Genomic DNA, 25,880 nt, shown 5'->3' on the forward strand with positions numbered 1-25,880 from the left:
CCCCGCGCCGCCGCGGCCAACTACGCGCGTAGCGACGCATACGCGACCCCGACATCCGACATTCTCCCCGGCGATATCCTACGCTGCGTCTCGTCGTTTTTTTTTATTTTTTTATATTTTTTTTATTGTAAAAGGACGAGGCTCGTTCGCGTCAGCAGCAACGCAAGAGTCTACGTACCCTATCGTGTACACAATAAAATAAAATCAAACGTGTAATTCCCTACACATATTTTTTTTTAATATTTCGCGTTGTAACACGAGCAACGTTCTCTTACAACAATTAAAAGATGCAGTATAGAATGTGTCGCCGCAGAATTTCCCGATTCAACGAAGGCCTCTCGTCAGCAATTTCGAAAATATTTTTACAAGCGCGTATTAAATTGAATTGTAATTTATCGCGTACTTATTTTACCTACCTACCTTGGTCAGAAACTACGTGGCATATTCGTGTGTCGTTCAATCAGCCGACAATTTATAGAATTATAAGATAGTCGTTTCAGGATTTTTTAATTATGTACACCGTGCTTTGTGTGTGTGAAATAAAGATGAAGAGCTTTTTTGCGCTTGTTCGCTCATCGTGAAAACATGTAAAGGTTGAAATTACTCTAAAAATCATACATATATTATACATATTTGTGGTCTAACACAAATAAAATAAAATATGCAAGGTTCGCCACTTAGAATCTAAAATAGAAACTTTGTATAAATACGTAATACCTATTTTTTCGTTTTCTTCCTCTCGTAATTATACCAATGTATCCGATCTTAAATGTCTTTTAATCTACGCGTGCTCCGCATTCTGTAAAATGGATATTATCAGAAAGTTCGTTTCGCGGTCTCGGTGTCCTTTCAACTGTCGCGAGTCGTTTCAATGCGTTGGCATTCTTCGGAACCAGAATCGTGCCCTGAAATCGTCGCTGCATGTCAAAAATGCAGGAGCGGTTGGCGAATGGACGATCATCCTCACAGGACCGTTGTGACCCAACGACAGCAACTGTTTTCGCGACGCATTGCGAGAATTCCATGCGCACAACGAGGTGGTGGCTTCGTCGGGAAACATTACGTAATCCTCGGTGTGATTAAAAATAGCCTGTGCCTTGTGCTCCTGTTTACCTGTGGAAAACGACACTCGTCAATCGTATATTCGCGATTATATTGTCGTAAAATTAATGAGGCATACCGCACCAAGCTTATTCCAAGTATGTCTAAACGCATTTGTAGTCTTTTACCTGTAGTTCCGGCACCTGTGTACGCTATCAGACATCTGCTGGTAGATAATTCCCATAACTTTATCAAGGAATCTTTCCCTGAGGACAGTAAATACTGGAATCCAAAATTATATATATGCGATTACTCAATACGACTTACAATTAGATATAAGCCAATAATTTTCCACGATAACTCAACGTGTTCTTCAACATAAATCTTGCGCAACGTTACCGTCAGAATTACTACCTTGCCATTCCTCGTGAAGATCACCGAGCATACTTCATAACCGTCGTGCGCCTTTGCGAATGTGTTGACGCATCGGCTCGACACGCCGTCCCAAAGTTTGATGCTACCATCCTTTCCCGCCGATGCGTAAGTCTTCGCGTCCGGCGAATACTTGATGCTCGTTATCCCGGCCGTATGCTGGTGACTCGGGATACTGCACACGAAGCACTGTGCGGTATTTACGTCGTACAATCTAACTACCGGATGATTGGTCCCGACTATGAGAAAATCTCCGGTTGGATGGAAAGACAGGCATCGAATTTGATCCGCGTCCGTGATGGTTCTGAATGCCTTCTTGACGCTAGCTTTACTAAAATCAAACAATTTTACAGAAAAGTCGCGACTGCCGGACACAAGTATAGGTTCCCTGGGATGAAACTCCAAACACGTCACTTCCTCCAAGTGATCGTATAAAGTTCTTATAACCGGATGGCCACCGGTTTGATCCCCAGGCGTGATTTCTTCCGGCGCAGATTTAGCCAGCATTCGGTCCACGTCTAAGATCTTGATCGAGGCATCTACGGAGCCGGTGGCGATCAATTGACCGTCCGACGAGAAAGCTCCAGCTCGGCAGTTTCCTTTGTGGGACGTGACATACGCCGTTTCGTATTGGGCTGGCTCTGGAGCTTGAGTCAGAGTTTCCGTTTCGAATTCCAGATCCAGTCCGGGACCCAAGGTGTTGTCGAAGCTCGACGCAAACGTGGACACGTTGGTGTTGTTTTCCTTCTTGCAACGATCCGGCTCGTGGGCAGCGCCGATCAACATCAAATGAAGCAGTCGATCCGAGGGTGGGCATGGCGGTTCCGCCTGTATCGTGTTGGATAGCTGCACGGCTAGTGTTTGGTGACCATCGTAGAACAGCTGACTGAAATATTCAACACGAACTGACTTGACGATCCATCGCGCACATCCCATTTTTCTTATCCGCTGACGAAGCTTGATAATTGTAGATTACATCCGCGATCGAGCGCTTACGCAGAAATCGCGCTTCGTACGAGAATACTAACGGCGAAGGAACGAGATTCAAGGGAGAGCGCGCGCGAAAGAAACGATTATCAACAACCTGATCATCAATCTGTAGAGAAGCTCTCTGCTCTTTATGATGTTCTTCGGGTCTGCCTCGGGTTCCTTCATCGCGCTCTGGCTCGTCGCGTTTCCCGGGGGTGACTGAATGTTGCCAAGTTTTACCGGAACCGTCGAAAGCACCGTAAACCGCCCAGCAATCGATGACTCCGGTCCTTTTTGCAGGTTACGTCGCGTTGTTGTCACTGACCCGTGTTTGATCTTGATCACGTTTACGCTCGTGCTCCCGCACTGCATCGCCTGCGTTTGATTGGTGTGGATCGGTGGTTCCGGCGGTCGCGGCCAATCGGTGCGCGCCGTTAACGGCGAGAGCTCCACGTGACACGGCACGCGTGACGCGTGACGCGTGACGCGCGCCGCGCGAGGACTGAGGAGCGAGGAGGCGAGCGACGCTAGAATGGCCAAGGTGGACAGCAATCCGGGGTCAAATGAGACCCTCTCCGGGCAGAAGGGCGCATGCCGCAAAAACGACAAGTTGCCGTTGGACGCGAAACACGCTCTGCGAAAGCGGCAGCCCTTCAAGTTCAGTAGAAGCGACAGAGATATCTACGTGAACAACAAGACTCCTTTCAAGGTACCTCGCATCTGGGAATCATAACCTTCTCGGTCGTTGCACAATTTCTGTGAAACGAATACACATCTGTTTGTTATTCCGTCGTCATCCTTTTTTAAGCGTTTGCAAATTTTTTTCAAGGGACAATTGTACAAATGTGAGAAACTGTTCGATAAAGGCGCGTCTGAACTGGTCATCCATGGTCTTGGTGCTGCTGTGTGCAAAGCAGCCAGCTTGGCTCTGCGATTGAAGGAAATTCATCATGAGACTTTGGATCTTGATATTAAAACATCTACCGTCGATTTAGTAGGTACGTATACCTTTTTTCTATGCATAACTGATACAAAGTTCTAGGGATATCTTGTTGATTGCAGATAATCTAGAGGCATTAACCGACGATGTGGACGACGAGATAAACAACAGGCAAAACTCTGCTATACACATACGCATTGTTAGGAGAGTGCCAGTGGCCGTGCTTAGATCTAAATAGAGACAAACTAATATTGAGACTCTGCAAAACGATATATTTGAGCCATAACGGTGTACATAATAGTGCGAATGGAATTATTAGATAAATCACGATTTCTCAATATAGCTGGTGCAAAACTGTACGATTTTTTACAATGATCTTCTCTTTGAACGAATTGGTTCACTGGCTAGGTTTAACGATCTTTGAGATATGGATAAACTTGGTTGCCTTAACGTTCTTCACTGTACTGCTAGCTCTAAAATTAGATGAAAATTATTTTTTGGGACCGTCAGGATGGTGGGAAGTTTTTTCGCCTCTCTTTATAGCCGATGGCTTGAATACGTACTTTTGCGCAATTATATTCATAAGAATGTACATGGAAGGAATGATCAGGGTGGGGATCTTGCGAGCGTTATGGAGTCAAATATCATTACTATTAGTCTTTGTCTTTAAGTATCTTCTATGTAAAAAGCTCTCCGGACAAAGCACATTGGAGTATTCAGAAGTTTTGAGTCCTGTATTCATCCTCCTGCAATTGATCGCCGTCAGAGCTTGTCAGTTACATTGAGCGACACGGAAGAACTTCCTGTATGAGCGGTACTACTTCCAAAGCATTTGTCATATGTGAGAACATACGTTATGTACTATATGAATACACTTGTATATACTACATTTTGTCAGATTCATTATTTAGATTAAATTATTTAAAGCATTTTATATAAATATTACTTAATATTTTTATCTCTGCTATTTAACATTATGTAAGTTGTCCTTAAGTAAAAATCAATATAAATTTAATAGAAATCTTTTTAAAAGGATAATAAATATATATATATATATATATATATATATATATATATATATGATACAAAAGTGTTAATTAGATTGATGATAAAGTAATGTATCGATAAATAATATATTTTTTCTATATTAATGCTTTATTAATACTTATAACTATTACATAAATTTATTGATGTGTGAACTGTTATTTTATAATATATTAGATTAACTTTAAGAAAAGATAACAAAAACTTTTTTCTAAAATAAATAATATTCTTGTTATTATCTTAAATTTTATTATATATTATGTGCTGGATGATTCTCAAATTTCTTATTATTTAATTTTGGAATTATTTACAAGATTTCGATATTTAGGGTAATTAAGAATGAATCATGGAATATTTGGAAACAATAAGTATTTATTATCTGTGTTGAAAATTAATAACTTAACTTGATATATTGATATAATATGATATCTAATAATAATTCCAATTTTATTCACTATATTAATATGTAATATTAACGTAAAAATAATATTTATATAATTCTTTTATATAAAATTAATTAACTTAAAACTCACATAGTGATTACTATTTACGAAGAGAATTAATTATCTTGAACAAAAAAATTGATATTAGAAATCGATTTTTCTAAAGTTATGATTTTACAGAGCACGGTTTGCTTGAAATATTCACAAGAGTTCAATATTTAATACGTTATCGAACTATTTTTAACCACTTTGCCCTTCCGATATCCCTTTATGCAACGTTCGGAATTTACGTTTCTTAGAGAATGTAATCGATAGAAACTGAGACGGTAGTTTCCTTTTACAAAAATAACAGGCCTATGAATCATAACGTAACATAGACCGATAAATTTAACACTGCTCCATTTAAACTCTAAAGATAAACAACTGACCAGCAAGCCAGGTGCTTTATGTGGGCATGTGTGCCCCCTCCAATCCTCTTCAGCTAAGATCAATAATCCTAACTGAAGGGAGACAGTGGTTGTATTCAGTGAGAAGGGGTGCGTAAATCGAGTCATTCTATAGGTAAAGCCTGTTGCTGCTAGCACATTTCACAAGTTCGCAGAACGCGCTACATTAAATGCTACATTAACTGTCTATCATAAGACTGACTGCCAATTACTAGATTCAGTGATGTGCCGTGGACATATCGAGGGATTATGGATGGGCTGGATAATTGGACTCGTGGTCAGTTTTTTACCATTTATCTTAATTTTTAATATACACAGGATGACGACAAGGGCCATTTTTGTATATAAAATGTTCGACATACCGAAATGATAGTGCGTCAAATCAAGCACAGTATATTTCTTATTGAACTGAAGTTTGGGAAGCTATGTTAATTCAAGCAATAAATTATAAATTATGTAGAATAATAATACGACATAAATTATGTTGTTATGTTTTGTATTATGTAAACTCTGTATAGAGTGAGTGTTCTACCTATACTGACCTATATATGTGTGTGTATGTATATTTATCATATATATGTACATACATATGTATATACATATATGCATCATTCTATTTTTAATTCGATGTTTTTATCATTAGGTATAAACGTAACAACCCCAGTATCTGTCCCCGGGCAGAACTGTGTATCGTCAAATTCATCAAACTCTGCGTTCCTAGACAAATCACTGGTCACTGCACCGTCGTGGAGTGCGATACAACAAGACATAAGATGGGCGTTTCTACTACATGCATACAGCTTTGCATGCCTCTTCTTTGTACTAGGGTTTTACACATTCTTCTCTATTCTAAATTTAAGGTTCGTATCGCTATATGTGCATTAATGATATGCATCGACGAATGTTTACATCTTTGCACACTCAACTGTTCTTCTTTAGATCTCTCATATCAACCAGGCCGTTTATGACCACGATTAATATATTCTTATGTTTACTCGGGGCATCGAGAGCCGCTCCCTTGTTCATAGACGCGTACAATCTTAAGGAAATTCTACCCAAAGTTATTGGCTCAATTATATGGGACATTGGATATCCATGCATTACGTCTGCCTTTTGTCTGATACAACTGGCTTTCCTGCAACTGACGAAGGTGTTTACCGCTTAAACTGAATAATTAATAGGTTTTAGTTGAGGGCATTGCTATATCTTTTATATGATCAACTTCCAGCTGAAATTTGGTCCAGAGAAGATACAGAAGGAATCCTGCCTCAGCCTCATTATAACAGCACACTTCTTCTTCATAATCGCCAGCGATATTGTTCTGTCCTCCCACAATTGTTACATGGCGAAATACATGGTCCAAGCGGCATTTCTCGTCTGGAGTATTCTTTTGTACCTCGCATTCCTACACGCGGCTCACAAAGTTGATCATTTGCTCCAAACTATGCCAAGTAGCATGTTGACGCGGGACAATTCCAATGCACATCAGAAAGGTCAGTTATTGATTGTCTGTTTATAAGTCAATTTTTATTCTTTTAAAATTGTTACTTTTCTTCGTTTGTTTCGGAATTGTACACAAGAACTTACTTTTGTAACTCAGGTATCATGCAACTCGCGATGTTGGCACCGTATAGCAATCTGGCGACTTCGGTCGCTGCCGCGCTGGTACCTACTTTACTTGGCCCAGTTAAGATGAAGAACCCGGAAGAAAGTGCGCCTGTAAACGTGAATAAAACTGCAGAGGAAGCACCCGTGGAAGGAGGTAATACGCAGCAAACATTATTTTACCATAAATCGTGCAGAAACGTGTGTAAATATATTTCTCATTGAGATCTGATTTTAGATTCGCGAGTCACAATTACCGCTAAAGTATGCAAGATAGAGGGACCAGCGCAAAAAGAAGTACAGAATGCTACGATACCTACGTGCACCGCGCAATCACCGTTGCAGGAACACAAGTCCTCAGTACCAGAAGTCTACGTTAGACCACCCACCCCTACTCCGTCGACCGCTAATCTGCCGATTATAACCGTGTCCAGCCCGAGTCGTAGAAGCTCCATGGCCTCCATGGCCAGCCGACGAGGCAGCGACACGTCCACCAAATCCTCGCGCAGAAATTCGGAATGTAGCGTTCGATTTGTAAACGAGGACGATACGACGGAATGCAAACGTACGACGGAAGGTAGTCCCAGATCCTTGCCAAGGATGCGAGAGGAGTTTGAGAGGAGTCGCTCACCTGAGAGCTCACGACGATACTCGGAGAATATCACGCCGACAGGCAGCACTCGGGAACTGAGACGATGTTCTGACTTTACTCACGAGAAGAATCGTGGCTCGCAATTTGCAACCAAGCTCAGGAGGAATAGCGATTTTGGTAACAGAACGCCCAAAAGAATGTTGCCGCCTGACGAATATCCTAGATTGCCCAAAGTTCTGGATCTTAGCCCCACGGGTAAAGAGAAAATCTGATTCGTACAAACGAGCAATCTTTAAAAAAACATTTTAGTCTACCGTCCTCCTCTTTGGACATTATATTTTTTGTTTCATCTCATTCTCATATTGTTTAACAATGTTTCAGAATCAAGGCGCAATTCCGATATTGGTACTTTCATCCCGTCACCCAGACCCGACTCGCGTAGAAATTCTGAGAGTTCCTATCGACGCAATTCCGAGTTCGTTCATATTAAGCCGTTAATGATAAATCGTCGAAGCAGCGATATCAGTATCAGAACTCTAGACAGGAGTCCCACACACTTTCAGAGTATAGTACCTATTAAGCCGGAGGTGCAGGAGAAATCTGAATCAGATTCAGATCATCCTGATTGCAGCGAGAAAGCGGCATTGATGACTGAAAAGTCAAAGAGCAAAGACGAAGAGCCGAAAGTGCGCAAAAAGAATTTGTCATGGAACGACAAAAATATTGAAGACCCAGAGGATATCACGCCGGAGACCAACTTGCTTCCCGAAAATACGCCTGTTGAAGCAAGAATTATGGTACGTAGTGCTCATTATATCGTTAAATCCACAGAATACAGACGCAAATCTCTGAAATATTATATTTTAAATGACGTTCTTTTAGATGCCTAGAACTTTTGTATTGTTTAAGAACTGTATGACCACGCTATTTCTAGGGCACGGACTTCACCCTTCATTCGATACTGAATCACATCGCGTACGTGAATCGAGCGAAATCCGATACACCGCTGCATATACCGGAAGCGGATACCGCAATTGCCAGGAAATCTCAGATGCAAAAAGTATTAAATGTTACGCGCGCTACTGCGATTTTAGGGATCCTCCTATGCGTCACGGATGCCTTTCGTATTTTTGGACCATATGGTATTTACAATAGTGTAACACACAATAAATGATTTTTTATATAATATAAAATTGAATTTTTTTTGTAAAACAATACGTGTGTGAAGAATAACGTTAATCGATTTTTTTAGGACTCGTTGCTGAAACTGTACCATACGGTACGGAACCAGAACCGACGCAGTTTCCCAAGCCGCGGCCGTGGCTGCTGTATCAAACGATACTCAGGATATTTGAATTTGTGATGGGCTGCGCCATGGCGAATATAACTAAACAGCCATCAGTAAGTCCGCGACATCAGTATCTGAGTAATTATCCTAATTATTCCCCGCGCGTAAATCGAGGTAATAATCCTTATATATAAAGCAATAGTTTATCTAAGCGTAATTATAATCCAAAAACCAAGATGCCAAATGAAAATTTTCCTTAATTTTTTAAATGAAATCTTGCTTGATATTACTCTTTCAAGACTAATGTCTTTTATAATGACTCTGTGATTATTTTCAGTAATCGATTTTACAAACGTATACATATATAACTCAGTATTTTCAACAATTTATGTTTGTTGCTTTCCTCAATGCTCGTAAAAATTTATTTTTATTGAAAAAAGGAATTATACACAAAATTAAATACTTATTTAATACATAGTTAATTAAATATGTAGTTTTAATCATGAATTGATAACAATTTCTATCGAAAATGCATGCAGTGCGAAGGCATCGTAATATCCAATTTTTTTGAAGTTGAAATTTTTATTCAAAAAAGTAATTTAAAACAGATTTATATAAAAACAAATTAAAACAGATTAAAAAATTTTAATAATTTTTAAAATTGCAATTTCTGGAGTTTTATACAACTTCCTATCTGCTCATATTCTCCGAATATCGATAACTTTTATTATCGATTTTTGAGATTTAAAATTTCTGATGTTTAAAATCTTAAATTAATAATTTCAAGAATTCTTGGAAATTTTATTCTCGAAATTTTATAATGCGACTTTTTTGCTGATTATGTATTCTCACTCGATTTTTGAAGAATCGAAATTTTTTTCGGTGGCTGACGTAAATAACTGAAGTTACCGACGCATTCGACGGTCGGTAGAGTTACAACCTATTTTTTGGACTATAGTAAATTATTGGCATTATTTAACAATTCTATATCGACATCAATTTTTATTTTTAAAAAATTAAGAAAGTATCAAAAGAACATAATCAGTCAAGAGGTAACGGTAATTAAAATTCTGAGACTCGAGAATATCTGGGAACTCGAACCGCGAAAAATTAAAATCTCAAAAATTGACAAAACATTAGGAGAATAGCCAGATAGGAGATCGTGCACTAGTACATGATAAAATAAGAAAGACGGAGTCTCAAAACATTTGGCTATTTACGAAAACCTAGCAATAGACGAGCATAACATTCTAAACATGAAATAAGTGTTTAGACAGTATCTAATAACAAATGCAATAGTCACGTAGCATTTTCTAAAAATCACTTTTTATGCCAGGTGTTCATTCGAAGCACATACTCACAAAAACAGATATCTATTTTTTAAATTAGATTAGTTTTCCGATGAATTGATTTAATGACGTTCACTGTGTTCTCAGAAAGATATATATATTTTTTTGCTGTTAAACAAATATATACATATATATGTATTTGTATATATCATTTTTTAACTTCTATATAAAATTTGAAAGGATATTTTCGAAATAAAAGAAAGAAAAGAAAGGAAACAGACTGTATATAAACAAAAACGTTAAAATAGTAGGTGACTTTTATCGATAATACATAAAATAACGCGTTTTTACTGTGTGTCAACCGCACCAGTGCTTAGAAGTAAAAGTACGAACCCAAACTCTCAAAGTGCCCTACTACTAAATGTTCAACAAAATTACAACAATGATACATAAATAATACATAAATGACTTATCTGCAAGTTGAATTTGTAACAGTGTTGTGATCCTACATGTGATATATCATATTTATGTGTATAGAATAGGAGGCCATTTTACGCTTATGTAAGCTTAAATAACACTATATTCCGTGAGATAAAAGACTGTAAAAGTGAGTTTATGATAAAAACAGAGCTATATCATAGCTTTGTTGCAATTGTATACAATAATTTATCATTACCTTTAATATCTTATATAATTAGGGTACTCAATATTTTATTGTGTTCACGCATCTGTCTATATATTTTAATTTATAATTTTATAAATTTTTTTATTTTTACAAAATTACAGCTAAAATTATATCGTGTGTATTGGTATATTGGTACTGCGCACACCGTAATATTTTATTTGTTGTGTGCAGTATTAGATATTTTTGCATCTTTTTTATTTCTCTTTCTTACAAGCGTATATATCCAGTGATGTTAACTCTCTATTTATGTATTACATTCTGTTTACCTCACTCATAAAACCAAATATAGAACAAGTGAGAATTCTAGTAGTATTAGTAATACTTACAGGAGCATAAAAGGTCTCAGAGAATAAATATCTGTTTGAAATTTATAGTATGAAAAGTAGCGATATATAAAATATAACATTGATGTTTCATGTGCCAAATACTCGTGTTAACTATTTTAAATGTTTACAAGAGATACAAAGTCTTATTATCCTAACAAGAACTCTTCTACAAAACTATATACATATAGATATAGATAAATATTTATATACGATTGGATGTACAATAACAAATAACTGTCGTTTTAATCAAATCGATGAGAATTCCGAAATTATCATATATACATATATAAATTGATATTTTTCCTGATGCAAAATGGTAATATCGCAGATTCAATAGTTATATATAAAACAAATATAAGATATATTTGTTTAAGATTAAAGTTTTCAATAGAAGCTCTCTATATAGCTCAATGGAAGCTCTCTATTGTTCTATATCTAAATTAAAAATAATTTCTTAACATGACCATTTGGTCGTTAAATATATGTACAATAAAGTTGTGAGTTACGATAAATATTACATATATTTAATCAAGATTGATTGCCATAACTGTTATTAATAAATTATAAAAAACTATCTGAAGATCTTGAAAACATTTTCAAAAAACCTCAAAAGCCCAAAAGATATAGTCTATATCTCATATAGCACCTATAAAGCACTGACTTTCTTAGCAATATAGTTCTGACCAAGCCATAAAAATATTACTTAGAATAAATTTCTTTATCCTATCATTTGATTTTTAGATACTTTGTATATCTGTATTATGTCCGTGATAAGAATTTGTCTTGTAGCGATGTAGTTAAAAGCAGTATAAAATTCGCTATTATTTATATTGCTTTATCATATTGGTCTCTTTATTAATTAATCATCATATTGTTATGTTTAAGAGATATCAATATAATCAACAACTATGTAAAAGGTTTATTGAGAAAAAAGAATTGTGTAGAAATAAAGATGAAGAAAAATTGAATTACGACATACTTTTCCCGTATATTTCGAATTTATACAAAAACTCATCTATAATCATACTTATCATAATAGATTAATCGCGAAATCTATTTCGGATAATAAAAGCGTTGTGGAATTTAAAGATCGATCTTATGACATATAACTTTGGAATAAAGGAAGAACAGTATCTTTTAGCGACAAAAAATGTATCTTGATGATTCCTCTTTATTATTACATTTTTAGGGGCATACTATTTTCGTATCTATTTTAAATATCTTCAAACTCGAACGAATTTAAAGTTTGATCTTCAAATTTCTACTCTTGGAGCTGTTCGAGCACAGTATCAATTGTATCATCATCAGTATAAAGGCCATTGCACGTAACAAAGTTTTAGTCATAATCGTAAGGCCGTAAGAAAATAGACCACGCACAGTCGATTATTCTCCTTGAGCTCGAAGAATAATCGAGTGCGAATGGTTTATTTTCTTACGGCCTTACAATTATGACCTAAAACTTTGTTACGTGCAATGACCTTTAATCAGTATGGGCGAGTTTTTAAATTCATCGATTGATCAATCGCATTATGCGCAAAGGCAACTTTGCTCTGTAAAAGTTGCATTTGCGTATAATGCGATCTATCAATCGATGAATTTAAAAACTCGTCCTATCAATCGTATAATTACAGTTGTACCCATTTTTTAAGTCCTATTTATAATATTATATACACATTGTATAACTCGCATTATCCTTTACATATTACTGATTTATCCTCGATAGTCAAAATAATCTATTTCTTTGTCAGCAGTTTTAGCACTTGACGATGATGGCAGCAATTGCTGATTCTGTTTTACAGGTAATGAAAGAACAGTCCTGCAATCATTTAATTATCATATTATATACATTCATTCATTAATTCCGACAAATAGATATCTTACTTTGTAGAATTATTTCCCTTCGAAGCGTTAAGTACCGGACCTGGAACCTTTCTTTGTCCCTTCTCTCTTTGTATCATTTCTAGTAAACTGTAGCTCGGCAACCAACACTGCAACGCAATACATTCGTTACTGAGACGACACATGCTTTAATCAAATGTGTTTTTACCTTATCTTTCACGGCAGTGGCAACGACGTTTCTCTTTGGCTCCTCATCGTATGCTTGACTCTCGCAACCAAAGTGCTGGCACGAATCGTGCACGAAATGACGCTTTTCCCTGTTCATAATGTCGAACGAGTAACTCCGGGACTTCTGTTTGGATGTCTTCGCCAGCTGCACCAATTCCGTCAACTTGTCGTGAACCACTTGGCAGAATTGCGGGTCTTTTTTGGCCCACTGTTTCATGTAATCGCTGTATCTGGGCATCAGTTTGCCACTTAAATCTGGGTTGACGATCTGCAGTCCTAACGCGAGCCTCCTGTTTCTTTCTATTATCTTGCACTCGTCGTTGCATTCCAAAGTCTTCAACTGATTCTGCTTTTTCGTACCTTGTCCGAACACTTCTTCCAAATCGACGGAGTGACCGAGTTGCATATCGGCCATCTTACTAGCCAATATGTTGCTTGCTATCCTCTGATATTCCCGCGCGTTATCTGCACAGACCCGACTCATAGTCCTATGTCCACACTGACACGTAACCTATAATATAATCGTAAATATGATCCCACAGTATCGTGCAAAACTTGTTGAAATTTCACCATGACGTGTGAATGGTCCCTTAACACAAAGATAGAAATCATCTTACCTTAACCATCTCTTTACACGGAGAATCTGGACACTTGCCTTCGTGGCAAGGAGCAGCGCAGATATGTCCGCACAGCTCCCTCGTCGTGGCGCAAGGTTGCGCGCATTGTTGTCCGGGTCTCTCACAGGGTCCGGAGTGGCACATTGTGATGCATTTATGCCGTCCACACGCCAACGGCTTGCTGCACGGCAGACCGCACGAAATCTCTTTCACGTGGCACGGTACTGCCTTCCTGAGTTCGTGTCTGCCGTGGCACCATCTCTGGGTCAGGACGCTGCAAGGTGGGCATGTAGGCTCGCTGTGACAGTTGTGCAATACCTCGTGGTCGCAGAGATGTTCGCGCGAACACGGTCGGTTGCAAGTGGGTCTCCTTGTGCCGCACGGTACTGGCGGATAAATCACCTCGGCGCCGCACTCGCAGTACAATTCCTCAAAACTGCTCTCCCAGCAAGGTGCACATCTTCCTGTCGGAGAAGAAAAAAATTTCGTTTCATATCGTACAATTTCTAATATGCGTAGATACGATTTATGGACAAGCGCGTGCACTTACCCATGTGACATCTCTCCTGGCACTTGTGCCGACCACAGCTCAAGGTTTTCGAACACGGCAGCGGACAGATGTGTTCGATGTCGATGCAGCACAACTGATTGCAATTGTGTTTACCGCAAGATCTCTTCTTCTTGCAGCGTTTCTCGCAGCGCGCGTCATCGGCCTTGGTCGTCAAATCTCTGCAGGCGATCTCGCGGTCCATGTTACCGCATCGGCACTTGACGTCGGTGTTCAATTCACATTCCGGACATTCTCCCACGTGACACGGTGCCTCGCAGGTGTGCGGATTACCTGCGTGAGCGAAAATCCGATTTAGCGCGTCCGCATGGTCACAAGACGCGAGGCGCGATGTCTCTGAAATGCTTACTAGGCTGGCCGCATTTTAAGCGCTTCGAGCAGATTTTATCGCAGATCGGCACAGGATCCGTGCAGCTCTCTCTCTTCTCCGTTAACGGCGTTTGGCCACAACAGCACATCGTAACTCTTTCAGGCGTCAAGAAACAGGGTTCGCAGGACTCCGGGTGACAGACTTTCCGACAAGAATGTTTCTCGCAATCCAACGGTTTGTCACAAATATTATCACAGCAATATGTATCTGCGGTATTGGCTCGGCAGGGTACCTCCTGAGTTTTCTTAGTACAAAAACATGCTAAACAAAATAACACAAAAGCATTAAAAAATCGTATTGTTCCACCATCTATTGTACTTATTCCAATCCTAACATCGATATCTTAATTAAAGAATTAAATGTCAGATATCGATGAAAAAAAAATTGGACCATTACTTTGGTGCACAGTTTTGTCGCAAGGCCCGCACTCTCCCTGGTGGCACTTCTTCTGGCAGGTGTGCTTGCCACACGACAGATCCTTTCCGCATATCGAATCGCACGTCAACAATTGATGAGCGCTACACAGAAGCATCTTCGACGTTCTCCCACATCCGCAATACTTGGTCACCATCGCCACGCACCGCGGGCAAGAGCCGGGATGGCAGAGCAGGGTGCATTTGTGCGTGCAGTTCTTCTTAGAGAGATGTCGGCCGCAGATCTCGCCGCACGAATGCGCCACGTCCCTGCGATTCCACTCCGGCATCTTCATCTTGCCGCAGAAGCAGAAGTAATCCTCGGGCACGAATAAGCTAACGTCCCGACAAGCCGGGCACTTCCAACTGTTATTCTCTAGAATGGAATGGAATGGAAACGTTAATGAGATTGCGTCTGATTTGGCGCGATCGCAACTTCGACCGCTTACCGCTCTGAGACGACCTGGCCCATTTTTTGATGCATCTCAAATGCAATACGTGATAACAATTGCTGCAGGACCAAACGTAGTCGCTTTGCTTGATATGCTCGTAACAGACCAGACATTCCAATGCTCCCTTGTTTAACTGTTCGGTTAATCTCTCCCTTTGACTCGCGTCGTCATCTGGTAAGAATGTACAGAGCAACAACAATTAATTACGAAATTATTTTTTATATAATAGCATACCATATATAAGCATACCAATGTCGGATTTTTTCCTCAGATTTTTCCCCCGTGGTGTCTGCGCTGTCTCATTACTTGCCGTTCTGTCTCTCCAATTTTCCATTTTCCTTTCTTTATAACTTGTCATTTCATTGTTTCTCCTTTGCGCGTACTTCGTCGCTGTCGTTGTTTTCCACCTGGCACCAGGTTCAGATTGTTCGTCTGAATTGTATCTATGATAATTGGACGCATTAGCGAATCGTTTAGGTCTACCGTTTCGTTGTGCCTCAAGAATTTTCGAGGACATATTTTCCGAATCGTTATCCTCGTACGTCGATGCCTCTTCTCTGCCTCTACCGGTTTTAGTAGCCGAAAACGAGTCGTCCTCTTGAATTTCCTCAACAACAGTTTTATGTTCCTGACTGCTAGACGTAGCTGAGTCGGTAGCTTCGGTTGTAGATGCGTGACCTTCTCCAGCGGCATTCTGTTCCGCGTCCGACCGATACTTCCTATTGTAATATCTGCCGTTCTGAAACTTATTGTAGTTTCTCGCGTTGTACGTTCTCTGAGTATCCCTGTAGCCAGATCTCGGAGCTTGCGCGTCCTGCGGCCTCTTCTGTCTGTAATTCGCGTCCCTAGGGTCCCTCCTGTTGTCGTAGCGTCTCTCGTTTTTGTACCTGTTGTCCGCCAAGGACGATTTGTCAGTCGATTTCGGCCCGAATTCCTGTGCGCAGGCATCGAAACCACCGCTCGTCGCGTTGCCGTTGTCGTACCTTCTGAATCTGGGATCTCTCCTGAACTTGACCTGACTATTCGGCACGAATTCATTGGCCATGGGATGTAGATTGGAATTCTCCACTACGGTGGACCGGATGACGTCGTCCACCTTCGGCGGTGGCGGCGCCCGGTTACCCCCGGACCTCGATTTGTAACCACCGCGGGACTCGCGGGAGAAGGGCGGCGCGTCGCGCGACGTCTGGACGACGTTGCTCGACGCTCGCGTGCCGGTCGAGGTGGCCATCGCGTTTGGCAGTGCACGTTCCCGATAGGCATTGTTCTCCAAAGGCACCATGTTCGGCGGGTGCTGGGCGCCGGTCTGGTAGAAGGTCGCCGTTGGCCCGCTCTGCTCGTAGACGTGCCCACCGCCCCCGGTCCCGGTTCCCGTGTAGTAGCCTCCCGCGGGTATGTCACGCAGGTACGTGGGGTTCTCGGCGAAGTACCGCTGCCAGTTCCCCGCGGCAGCGTCGGCCGCGTTCCGGTCGGCGTACACCAGGTAATTGAGGTCCTCCGGATACGAGCCGTCCCAGGTGGCCATCGCCGCGATTGCACAATGCGCGGTAACGCGAAATCACGCGCAACGCGGGGACAGGAGACAGCAGTCAGGAGTCAGGAGTCAGCCGATAAACGCGCTAATCTTATCTGCCGAGATCGGATCTCCTCGTGAGAACGGGAGAGGGGAAAAAAAGATCGGAAAAATAATCCCGTTCGGGGTGAATTGCAATATGTTACGCTACGCGCGTTCCGGAGCGACCTTGCCCTAACCTAAAAAAATTCGATAGGTCGCGCGTAAGCTACGTGTTTTATACCTCGTCGACCGTTCGTAATTATTAAATCGATCACTGGAAATTCGGAGACTGTGGAATGTGTATGAGCGAAATGCTTGCAACCTTTTACGACCTTTCACCGTCCAGCAGCTAGCACTCGCTAGCACCGAGCACCGAGCAGCGACTACGGCACACTACGGCATACCAGCGGCCAGCGGAACTACCAACGTATCATCGTATCAACCTATCAACCCGATCGATAAGATCAATTTATTTAAAAATTTATTTTACTGAAGAATTAATCATTTTTATATTTTAAAATAGTAGACATAAACTTTACTTGTAAATATATATGTAAACAAAAGCAGAGAGAAACCTGAGAGAGGCCATCCCGGCATTTTTCGTCAATTTTTCTCTGTGTCGCGTGTCGCATTTTCCGACGCGCCGCCTGAGAAAGTGCAACTCAACTACGTCGTTTCGCTCGGTAACCGCACATGGTTTGCGTCCGTGCTAATGGTTCGTGTCCGAACTAGCCAGAGGGCCCGAGGGGATACGCTGCGGCCGCGGTGGCCGCGTTCGGCCGGCCCGGCGCACACTTCAGACGATTCATGAAAGAAGCGACCGACGACAGCGGACAGAGACTTGTTTGTCGTAGGCACGGTGCACGGTGTATAAGCCACCGTGGTCGTAGCTGAGCTGTTTGGACTTTTTGTCTTTCCTCTCTTTCTCTCTAATTACGTATATTCATTTGATTTTAAATCCAGAAAGTTTAACGTAGGCTACGGAGAATAGATCTAAGAGATTTATACGGCCAGCTGCGAGATCCGAATCTCATAGAACCTGTTCGCCTCCTCGCTGGGCGAAATCAGGCGAAATGAATGTAATACAGGCCGCTCCGCCGAGAGGACGGCGCGCTTATGCGAGAGGAAGGATCGTCTCGGCACCAATCGCGCAACGCGATACAAACATCTTTCCGAAATATCGTAAGCGGCCATTATTCGTGTCGCGCGTCGCCGCGCTAAAAAAAAATCAACAAGTCTAATTTTCACAATTTGCCGATTCACATTCAGAAATATGATGAAATTTCAACGGAGTTCCTAACGACTATCGCTACGCGAATCTTTATTCGATTTCTAACGGTGAATTGATTGAGATCGATTACGGTTTGCATCGATTTTTGTTTATCATTATTTTTTATTAAAAATGTCGATACGCTCTGAATTTTTTTTGCACTTGGCTCCCGTTCTCCGCATCTGCCGCTCTTTCGCTGCCCGACAATTGGATTCTGCGCATATTTTTATGCACGCACGTAGAATTCGACTCGGGTTTTCTGAGACCACCGACGAGCTCTGGACCCGCGAATGCCAATGCAAAGACGCCAAAGCACAATCGCAGAGAGAACTGCATTTCAACGTCATCCTACTTGCCGAGCACTTCTCGCGGTAGCGTGGGGTGAGCTATAAATCTCGCGCCTACGAATCTCTCTGTATATATAGGGGATGAGAGATTCTATAATAATTATGTTAAAAACCGTGTCAAAACAAATATTTTTTTCCCTTAACTACTGGCTTTGGATAATTTCATCTTAATATTCTTGACTAAAGATCAGGAAAGAAATAATATTTGTCAAAATAATATATTTTCCCTAACTATTGACTTTCAGATCATTTCCTCTTAATATTCTTATACCTACACAGTGTGACTGAAGAGTACGGCCTTGGCCAAAATTATTAGGCACCCTTTTGCGGTAGTGAATCTAATATCGGGAAAGACTTCTATTGTTTAAGAGTTGTTTATTAAAGTGTTGATTATTATAAACGCGTATATACGTTTACTTTTTATTTTTCTTTCAAAAATAAATGTTATTTTGGAACAACTTTATTATAATAGGATGCCTAATAATTTTGGCTAAGGCTGTATATATTTAGGGAAAAAAAAAACCATTAAAAAGTATAATTTCTTACGCAGATACACCCCTGTATCCGCGAAAAAAGTAGCATTACTCTTCTTCCATTTTCCATTTTCACCTAGAAAGAACTATATAATCCAGCCTAGTTAATAAAAAAAAATTATCCTGTATAATCTTATTTCGCTAATATTTTTCGTTAAAATATATAATTTCTCGATATCTGTTAGCTCGGTTAATCCGAGATCAACACCGTTCAGTACGTCCAGCAACGCGGAGTCCTGCGTAGTGATCGGTAAGCGAACGTTGAATAATAACAAAAATGCAAGTAACTTATTCTTTAACTCTATGCCTTAATCACAGATCTCTCAATTGTTATTAGCGTTAACTGCCGGCCGAGGAGACGCTAGAAACGAAGTCGGTTTGGCAGCGATAGATCTTCAATATCCGTACTTGATGCTCTGTCAAATCAGCGATTGTCAAACATACGTGAATACTCTGACGAAAATCAACATCCTCGATCCGGTAGAAGTGAGCACGTTTTAATGAAGCTTCTCTTAAATTAGAAGATAAAAATAAATTAAAGCGATCATTGATCCGATAGAAAAAGTCACATTTAATGAGAAAGTATCTCTTTTGTCACACATTTTCTTTTTTTCTTTCTTTTAAGATACTGATGCCCGAAACAATGTGCGAACATCACGGCCGTGGGAACAAACTGTACAGATCGATCAAAGAGAAATTCAACACGCTCAACATCACGCCGATTTCGCGAATACACTTCAACGAGTCGACCGGCATGGAACGCGTGCGAACCCTGTGCGCCAGGGAATACTCGACCGTGGAGTTAATAGTGAAACAAAAGTAAAACCGCTATTGAAATTAATTGTAATTAATTATTTTAATCGTATAAAGCGCCGACTAATTATCTCTTTTTAGGTATTACGCTTTGGCCGCCGCTGCGGCATTGCTCAAGTACGTGGAATACGTCCAGCACATGGTTTACGCTCCGAAATCAGTGAGGATAGAGTTTCAAGGATCACCGAACACCACGATGATCGGTAAACTACAGCTCGAATCCTAGTTTCATACGAGAACGATGTTTCGTGATAAACGACATCGACAATTATTGTGCAGATATAGAGAGTGCGCGAAGTCTCGAGCTGGTCGTCTCGCAGTCCAAACAGTCCATCGTCAGTCTGCTGGGCACTATGAACCGCTGCTTGACCCCCATGGGTAGAAGACTTCTGCGCGCTTCCATTCTTCAACCTCCGTGCAACGAGCATTTAATCGCCGATCGGCAATCTTGCGTGGCGGAATTGGTGGCGAATCAGTCTTTGTGCACCAGTCTTCAGGTTGTCACGCGCTATTTATACTTATATAGGCCGATCTTATCCAAGATCGTCTTAACCCTCCAGTACTCGCATTACTCAGCGAACCGTTGTTACCCGCGTGCAGCGTCTACAGAACCCATCTCATCTTGCTCATAAACATTATTTTTATTTAACCTTTTCCATTTCTAACGTATTTTTTTATTTATATTATTCAAAATACATACATATTGGAAATATGTGTTCCAAATCAGTTCCAAACTGATATTGATGATAGTCCATAGATACTTCGAAGAGGGCTAGAGGGAGCAGAGGTAACAGGTGTCTCAACTTTGTAATCCAGATCGCTTGGTTTTGGCGATGAATAAAAGATCGATTAGCACCTGTGAAACTTCAGCGGACACTGAAGAATTAAATACGATCTTGAGACGCTATAAAATTATTTCGTAAGCTGGATGGAACTTTAAGATCGTCCATGATCGAACTTGAAACGATCTTGAAGATCGCCGGACTATGAATAAATCAGTCAGTGATTTTAACTTCTTAAATTTAAACCAACAATTGGATTACATTTGTATCATTCATTTTGCAGCCAGTGGTACAACGCCTTTTCGGGACGGATCGTTTGCTGGCGTTAGGGTTAGCAATTAAACCTCTGAACGTCAACGACATGCAAAACGCGGAGCGAAATCTAAATTATGCGCTGCTCTTAAAGAGCTGCCTGGACACCGTTCCGGAATTGGAGGCGATTCTCGCGATCGGCATTCATCCGTTCTTTGTAAAGACGCGAAAGGTTTGCGCTCTCTCGCGACTTATTAATATTATCTGTTCGTATAGTCTGTCCACATTGATCACGAGTAATAGTTTCGCACTTGCAGAACTTAGGAAATTCAGAATTCCGAGTTATGAAGGATAAGATTTTAACGCTGATACACGTGGACGCGAGATTCGTGAAAGGATGCATTTCTTTGAGTATGCAGCGGTGTTTCGCTATAAAAGCCGATATCAACGAATTGCTGGACGTCGCTCGGCAAATCTATTGCGAGTTGATCAACGACATGAAAAGTAAACGCATTATAATAACATAAATTTAAATCATACATCCAAAACGGCGGAAATCTCGGAAAATTACTTTGCAATTTTGTGGCTCTATTTAAATAGGCATGGTGGAGCAGTTAGCCGTAAGACACAAGCTTCCATTGTCCTTAGAATACAACACGAACTTGGGCTATCATATAAAAGTCATCATACCGCGGGGCTTGAACATAAAAATCTCGGACTTGCCGGCGGAATTTATTCAGGTAACTCATCGCTGATTAACACAGAATTGTAATTGCACCTAACACTTTTCGCGATTACGCAGGCACGAAAGAACAGGAGATCCTTCACAACAACGACGACGGCACTATTAACATTGAATAAACAATGCAAGAAGGCTTGCGAGGAGATTTACATGATGAGCAACACGTAAGTTACTTTTCGAGAGATTCCACGTCTCGTTGTATTAATGAGACAATAATTTGTAGGTTGCTAACCAATTTACTGGAGGATATCCGACAACACGTCGGCTGCTTGTTTCAATTAAGCGCAGACGTGGCGGAATTGGACTTGGTCTTATCCTTGGCGCAAATCAGTTGTAATCCGGAATACACGAGACCGTCGTTTGGAACGAATTTAGAATTAATAAACTCGATACACCCTATTATGGAGTTATTTAACAGAGATCTTCCCGTGGCTAACGACGTGGTGAGCATTGAACGTTAAACAAGACTCGAGACAAATAACGATATTTTCCTATTTTTTTTCTTGAAACACGCAGAACGCTTCGGTCATGCGTAATTTTCACCTGATAACCGGACCAAATATGAGCGGCAAGTCTACGTATTTGAAACAGATCGTTCTACTTCAAATTATGGCGCAGGTGACGTGAGAACACATTTATCGATTGGTCTCTTCGCGTTTGTCTTCCGAATCGTTATTAAATATTCATTGTTACGTAATTAAAAACTAAAACACACTGCTGTAAGAGAATCATGTTAGGCTAAAGCGTGATACATACTCGATCAGACAGGAGATTTTTGCTTTAGCGTTTCACAAAACTAGGTAACGACACGACGTATCGGTATCTTGACCAACGTACCCGTTACTCGCGTCTTATATTGCAGCTCGGTTCCTATGTGCCGGCGACGAAGGCAACGTTCCGCGTTGCAGATCGCATACTTTGTAGAATTAGCTCTCGCGACGACGCCGAGCTCAATGCATCCGCCTTTGTCCTCGAGGTGAGCGTGTGATAACTGTAATTATATATTACCTCTTTTTCCTTTCTATACATTTTTCATTCTCTATATATATATATATAAACGTATAGTATATGTGTATAGTATAATTAGTATTAGTGTGCTCTTTTTGAGACACAATACCACGTTTTTCATGTGAGATGGATACACATTTTTCTAACTTTTCTATTAAAAATATCGCACACATACGCAAGTTTCCTACGTAATTATCCAACCAGATACTGACCATGTTTAACGTTGGTCGACTTAGTCGTCTAACGAGAACCGGTGCTTTCAAGGCGAGACTATTGACACCTAATTATACTCACAATCAGTGCCATGGTTAAAGTATAATTACTGATTTATTTACGTCAGATGAAGGAAGCGCAATACATCCTGCAATCCGTCACGCCCAAATCTCTCGTTGTACTGGACGAGCTCTGCAGACATACTACGGTCGAAGAGGGTTCCTCCATCGCTTGGGCGATATGCGAGAAATTATCGCTGACGACCGCGTTCACGTTCGCCGCGACGCACTTTTTGCACCTCACCGCGCTGAGCAATATGTATCACAACGTGACAATGTACGTGGAAATCTTACACAATTATACACACATATATCATTTGCTACAACTATGCTATCAAATATCCATTTAGCTATGTCGTAAAATTGTCATTTTTTAGTTGTTTGCAAAAAAATGGTGAGAACATTCAATACACTGAATGATAAGAGCTAATATATAGCTATATAAATACTTTTGTTCTTTTTATTACCCCAAAATCGTATTTAAAAAAAGATGTAAAATTTTAATAATTTAAAACATTTAAACTCATTTTCTGGAAAACTTGTTTCATAAGTTACATCATTATTGCACAACAAACAATTGTGACATATATTATATATAATTTCTTCCTAGAGTAGTACATACATTGGCAACATGTTGGCTGAATACTGGTTATATTGGGAGTGTTTTGGCCAATATTTCCCAATGCAAAGCTAATATTGGTTATTAATAAAATGCAAGTGCACTGCTGCCAATATTAGCTCAAAAAGAGAGAGCGACTACTTTGCAATACAGTTACAATATGACAAATTAATCTATATCCAACATAAAAATTATATATATATATTGTTAGCCAATATTGTTACAATAAAAAGTTATGCTACATAGGGTCTAGAATAAAATAAGATATTATGGTTCTTCAGCCATTGCTTCGAGACGAAAACCGCGGAACCAGAAGAATCGGGCGATCTGCATCTGATATATACTCACAAATTGAATCCCGGAACCGGACCTACGGATCACTACGGAATCGCTCTAGCGGAAGTGTCCTCTCTACCGAAATGCGTTACGATTAAAGCGCGAGAGTACGCGTCCCAGCCAACCGTCAACGCACAAAACGTGAGTTTATAAACGTCTGTAAAATTACTGAACACGTTATTAAACATACTTCGAATATTTAATTTTTCTAGAATAATCTTGGATCCGTCACGAGTTCTCTGTCATGGGAGAAATCGTGTTATAACGCGGTCGTTCAGTTAGGCGCGCTATTGGAAGATGACCGTTTCACTTTCGCAAATATAATAAATGTCATGAAGCAATTGGATCTAAGTAAGCAAAGTGAGCAAACGGAAAGAGCGTCCCCAAACGTCGCGCAAGAACGTGGAAAACGTGAGGAACGGGAGAAACGTGAGGAAGACAAAAATCTTGTCGCGCCGAATAATGGTTTAACGATAGGGACGAAGAACGACGTATTGTTAACGGAACGGACGAATAAAGACGAACGAAAGATGAACGAGGAGGAGGTGCAAGACGAGCCGATGGAAATAGACAAAAACGACACTCAGCAGGCAGACGTATCGATTCACGAGGTCACAGTAAATCGAACGGCATTTTCGTCGCAAAACACAGTCAATAAAGATACGTCATCGTCCGTTAATCCAAGCTCATCTTCTCCGCAATCTCCGAAGAACGACCCGCGATTTTACGTTTGCACGTCCTTCGCGGCAAGCACCCCGAAAACAATATCGCCACATCGAGGAACGGGTTTCCTCGGATCGAGTTTCGCTGCAAGATCGATAGCAGCCTCTCCGTCGACATCTCTCAGGTCTTCTCAGTCGTTCCAGTATCACGATTACTGTTTGTCCGAGGGAGACTTCACTCCGCTTCATTCAATACCGTCTCAATTGTCCGAGGGAGACTTCACTCCGCTTCATTCAATACCGTCTCAATCAACGTCGAGCGATGTAGCAAAGATGACCGCGCGAGCGAAAGAGGCGAAGATCTTTCGGCAGATCGAGGGCGACAATTTTGACGAAGAGGCTTTCTTCAATGCTGCTACACAACCATTTAAACTGGATCTCACCACGGACGATGGAGATGACGTGGAGATGTTACTGTAAATAATGTTAAAATAAAAACGTGTTTTATCGTACGTCAATTCATTCACATAATATATATATATATTTATGATGAAAAATAAAAACGTTAAGTGACACTCTCGATTTATCCATTCCCTTATCGTGCCCGCGTAGATAAGCGTGCATGCCGATTCCCGGCAAATTCACATTAGCGAGCCGCAGACGCTCCTCGCGACGAAATTGACGATACGTCAGCTGCGTTTTTTCGAGCAGAGACATAAAAAATTGCAAGATTAAAGTAGCTTCACGGCGTGATTAAAGACTTTACGGCTACGTTCCGATATTTACTTCCAGTACTGAAAATCTATAGTGCACGTAACGTAAAATACATGAGCATAGTTTATGTAGATTGTGGAAATTCAGAAGCCATAGGCAGAATGCAGATAGTAGATACCCACGAAGAATAAAGATACTATTCTTCATGAATGGAACTTTTACAAAAAGATTCACGAAATGCGACAGAATGAAAATCTTGTTTGCAAAAATTTTGAATTAGAAACTCAATTTCTAATGTCCAAAGATAAAATGAATTTTTGCAAAATTTCAAATCCATAAAAAACATCGTTTATTGTAAAAGATTATTGCAGTAAGAACAGTTATATAA

General features: G+C 40.4%; 6 protein-coding genes across 7 annotated transcripts; 4 read left to right on the plus strand and 2 right to left on the minus strand.

The window, feature by feature from the left end:
• Nucleotides 1-488: 488 nt before the first annotated feature.
• Cstf50 (cleavage stimulation factor subunit 1 Cst50) lies at nt 489-2,881 on the minus strand. 2 transcript variants are annotated; one of them, XR_013258762.1, is made up of 5 exons: nt 2,558-2,881; nt 1,456-2,359; nt 1,230-1,323; nt 718-1,113; nt 489-605 (listed from the first exon to the last, which is right to left on the minus strand). XR_013258762.1 is itself a non-coding variant. In XM_077417419.1 (4 exons), the coding sequence occupies exons 1-4, from the start codon at nt 2,812-2,814 to the stop codon at nt 869-871; spliced, it is 1,500 nt and encodes a 499-aa protein (XP_077273545.1). In that variant the 5' UTR covers nt 2,815-2,881; the 3' UTR covers nt 489-868. The 2 variants fall into 2 exon arrangements, 1 of the variants encoding a protein (XP_077273545.1); XM_077417419.1 differs by having other exon boundaries at nt 489-1,113.
• Rpp20 (ribonuclease P protein subunit p20) lies at nt 2,835-3,645 on the plus strand. The gene is made up of 3 exons (XM_077417443.1): nt 2,835-3,151; nt 3,272-3,440; nt 3,505-3,645. Exons 1-3 carry the CDS (start codon nt 2,975-2,977, stop codon nt 3,618-3,620), a joined length of 462 nt encoding a protein of 153 aa, XP_077273569.1. The 5' UTR covers nt 2,835-2,974; the 3' UTR covers nt 3,621-3,645.
• Nucleotides 3,646-3,753: 108 nt separating this feature from the next.
• On the plus strand, nt 3,754-4,204 carry LOC143903645 (transmembrane protein 203). The gene has a single exon (XM_077417444.1). It carries the CDS (start codon nt 3,754-3,756, stop codon nt 4,165-4,167), a length of 414 nt encoding a protein of 137 aa, XP_077273570.1. The 3' UTR covers nt 4,168-4,204.
• A 979-nt stretch (nt 4,205-5,183) lies between these two features.
• LOC143903657 (uncharacterized) lies at nt 5,184-11,399 on the plus strand. Its single transcript, XM_077417461.1, has 9 exons — nt 5,184-5,592; nt 5,959-6,175; nt 6,255-6,465; nt 6,544-6,808; nt 6,916-7,077; nt 7,159-7,767; nt 7,894-8,309; nt 8,447-8,654; nt 8,765-11,399. The coding sequence occupies exons 1-9, from the start codon at nt 5,565-5,567 to the stop codon at nt 8,992-8,994; spliced, it is 2,346 nt and encodes a 781-aa protein (XP_077273587.1). The 5' UTR covers nt 5,184-5,564; the 3' UTR covers nt 8,995-11,399.
• Nucleotides 11,400-12,251: 852 nt separating this feature from the next.
• Nucleotides 12,252-17,511, minus strand: Stc (nuclear transcription factor, X-box binding stc). Its single transcript, XM_077417459.1, has 9 exons — nt 15,837-17,511; nt 15,585-15,758; nt 15,119-15,511; nt 14,702-14,983; nt 14,335-14,625; nt 13,785-14,248; nt 13,148-13,678; nt 12,982-13,088; nt 12,252-12,916 (listed from the first exon to the last, which is right to left on the minus strand). Exons 1-9 carry the CDS (start codon nt 17,110-17,112, stop codon nt 12,811-12,813), a joined length of 3,624 nt encoding a protein of 1,207 aa, XP_077273585.1. The 5' UTR covers nt 17,113-17,511; the 3' UTR covers nt 12,252-12,810.
• Nucleotides 17,512-17,940: 429 nt separating this feature from the next.
• Nucleotides 17,941-25,494, plus strand: LOC143903655 (mutS protein homolog 4). The gene is made up of 17 exons (XM_077417460.1): nt 17,941-18,324; nt 18,655-18,793; nt 19,478-19,542; nt 19,630-19,778; nt 19,918-20,111; nt 20,187-20,308; nt 20,385-20,602; nt 21,171-21,371; nt 21,457-21,643; nt 21,740-21,879; nt 21,942-22,045; nt 22,105-22,324; nt 22,398-22,499; nt 22,744-22,857; nt 23,230-23,438; nt 24,062-24,257; nt 24,329-25,494. The coding sequence occupies exons 1-17, from the start codon at nt 18,216-18,218 to the stop codon at nt 25,256-25,258; spliced, it is 3,399 nt and encodes a 1,132-aa protein (XP_077273586.1). The 5' UTR covers nt 17,941-18,215; the 3' UTR covers nt 25,259-25,494.
• The last annotated feature ends 386 nt before the right edge of the window (nt 25,495-25,880 follow it).

This window comes from Temnothorax americanus, unplaced genomic scaffold (genome assembly GCF_048541705.1).
Source record: "Temnothorax americanus isolate GAGA-0224 unplaced genomic scaffold, ASM4854170v1 Scaffold49, whole genome shotgun sequence".
Lineage (NCBI taxonomy): Eukaryota > Metazoa > Arthropoda > Insecta > Hymenoptera > Formicidae > Temnothorax > Temnothorax americanus.

Excerpts from the sequence above, each read along its gene's own strand:
- Cstf50 (XM_077417419.1), bottom strand. The coding sequence starts at position 2,814 with ATGCAGTGCGGGAGCACGAGCGTAAACGTGATCAAGATCAAACACGGG. Across the intron at positions 1,324-1,455 it reads TCTTCACGAGGAATGGCAAG|TATTTACTGTCCTCAGGGAA; the intron begins GTAGTAATTCTG and ends TTTGGATTCCAG. Across the intron at positions 1,114-1,229 it reads CACAGGTGCCGGAACTACAG|GTAAACAGGAGCACAAGGCA; the intron begins GTAAAAGACTAC and ends CGTTTTCCACAG.
- Rpp20 (XM_077417443.1), top strand. The coding sequence starts at position 2,975 with ATGGCCAAGGTGGACAGCAATCCGGGGTCAAATGAGACCCTCTCCGGG. Across the intron at positions 3,152-3,271 it reads ACAACAAGACTCCTTTCAAG|GGACAATTGTACAAATGTGA; the intron begins GTACCTCGCATC and ends ATTTTTTTCAAG. Across the intron at positions 3,441-3,504 it reads ATCTACCGTCGATTTAGTAG|ATAATCTAGAGGCATTAACC; the intron begins GTACGTATACCT and ends TGTTGATTGCAG.
- LOC143903645 (XM_077417444.1), top strand. The coding sequence starts at position 3,754 with ATGATCTTCTCTTTGAACGAATTGGTTCACTGGCTAGGTTTAACGATC.
- LOC143903657 (XM_077417461.1), top strand. The coding sequence starts at position 5,565 with ATGGATGGGCTGGATAATTGGACTCGTG. Across the intron at positions 6,809-6,915 it reads TTCCAATGCACATCAGAAAG|GTATCATGCAACTCGCGATG; the intron begins GTCAGTTATTGA and ends TTTGTAACTCAG. Across the intron at positions 7,768-7,893 it reads TCTGGATCTTAGCCCCACGG|AATCAAGGCGCAATTCCGAT; the intron begins GTAAAGAGAAAA and ends ACAATGTTTCAG.
- Stc (XM_077417459.1), bottom strand. The coding sequence starts at position 17,112 with ATGGCCACCTGGGACGGCTCGTATCCGGAGGACCTCAATTACCTGGTG. Across the intron at positions 14,626-14,701 it reads CTTAAAATGCGGCCAGCCTA|GTAATCCGCACACCTGCGAG; the intron begins GTAAGCATTTCA and ends TCGCTCACGCAG. Across the intron at positions 13,089-13,147 it reads CCACTGCCGTGAAAGATAAG|TGTTGGTTGCCGAGCTACAG; the intron begins GTAAAAACACAT and ends ATTGCGTTGCAG.
- LOC143903655 (XM_077417460.1), top strand. The coding sequence starts at position 18,216 with ATGAATGTAATACAGGCCGCTCCGCCGAGAGGACGGCGCGCTTATGCG. Across the intron at positions 18,325-18,654 it reads AAACATCTTTCCGAAATATC|AATTCGACTCGGGTTTTCTG; the intron begins GTAAGCGGCCAT and ends GCACGCACGTAG. Across the intron at positions 18,794-19,477 it reads ACTTCTCGCGGTAGCGTGGG|CTCGGTTAATCCGAGATCAA; the intron begins GTGAGCTATAAA and ends GATATCTGTTAG.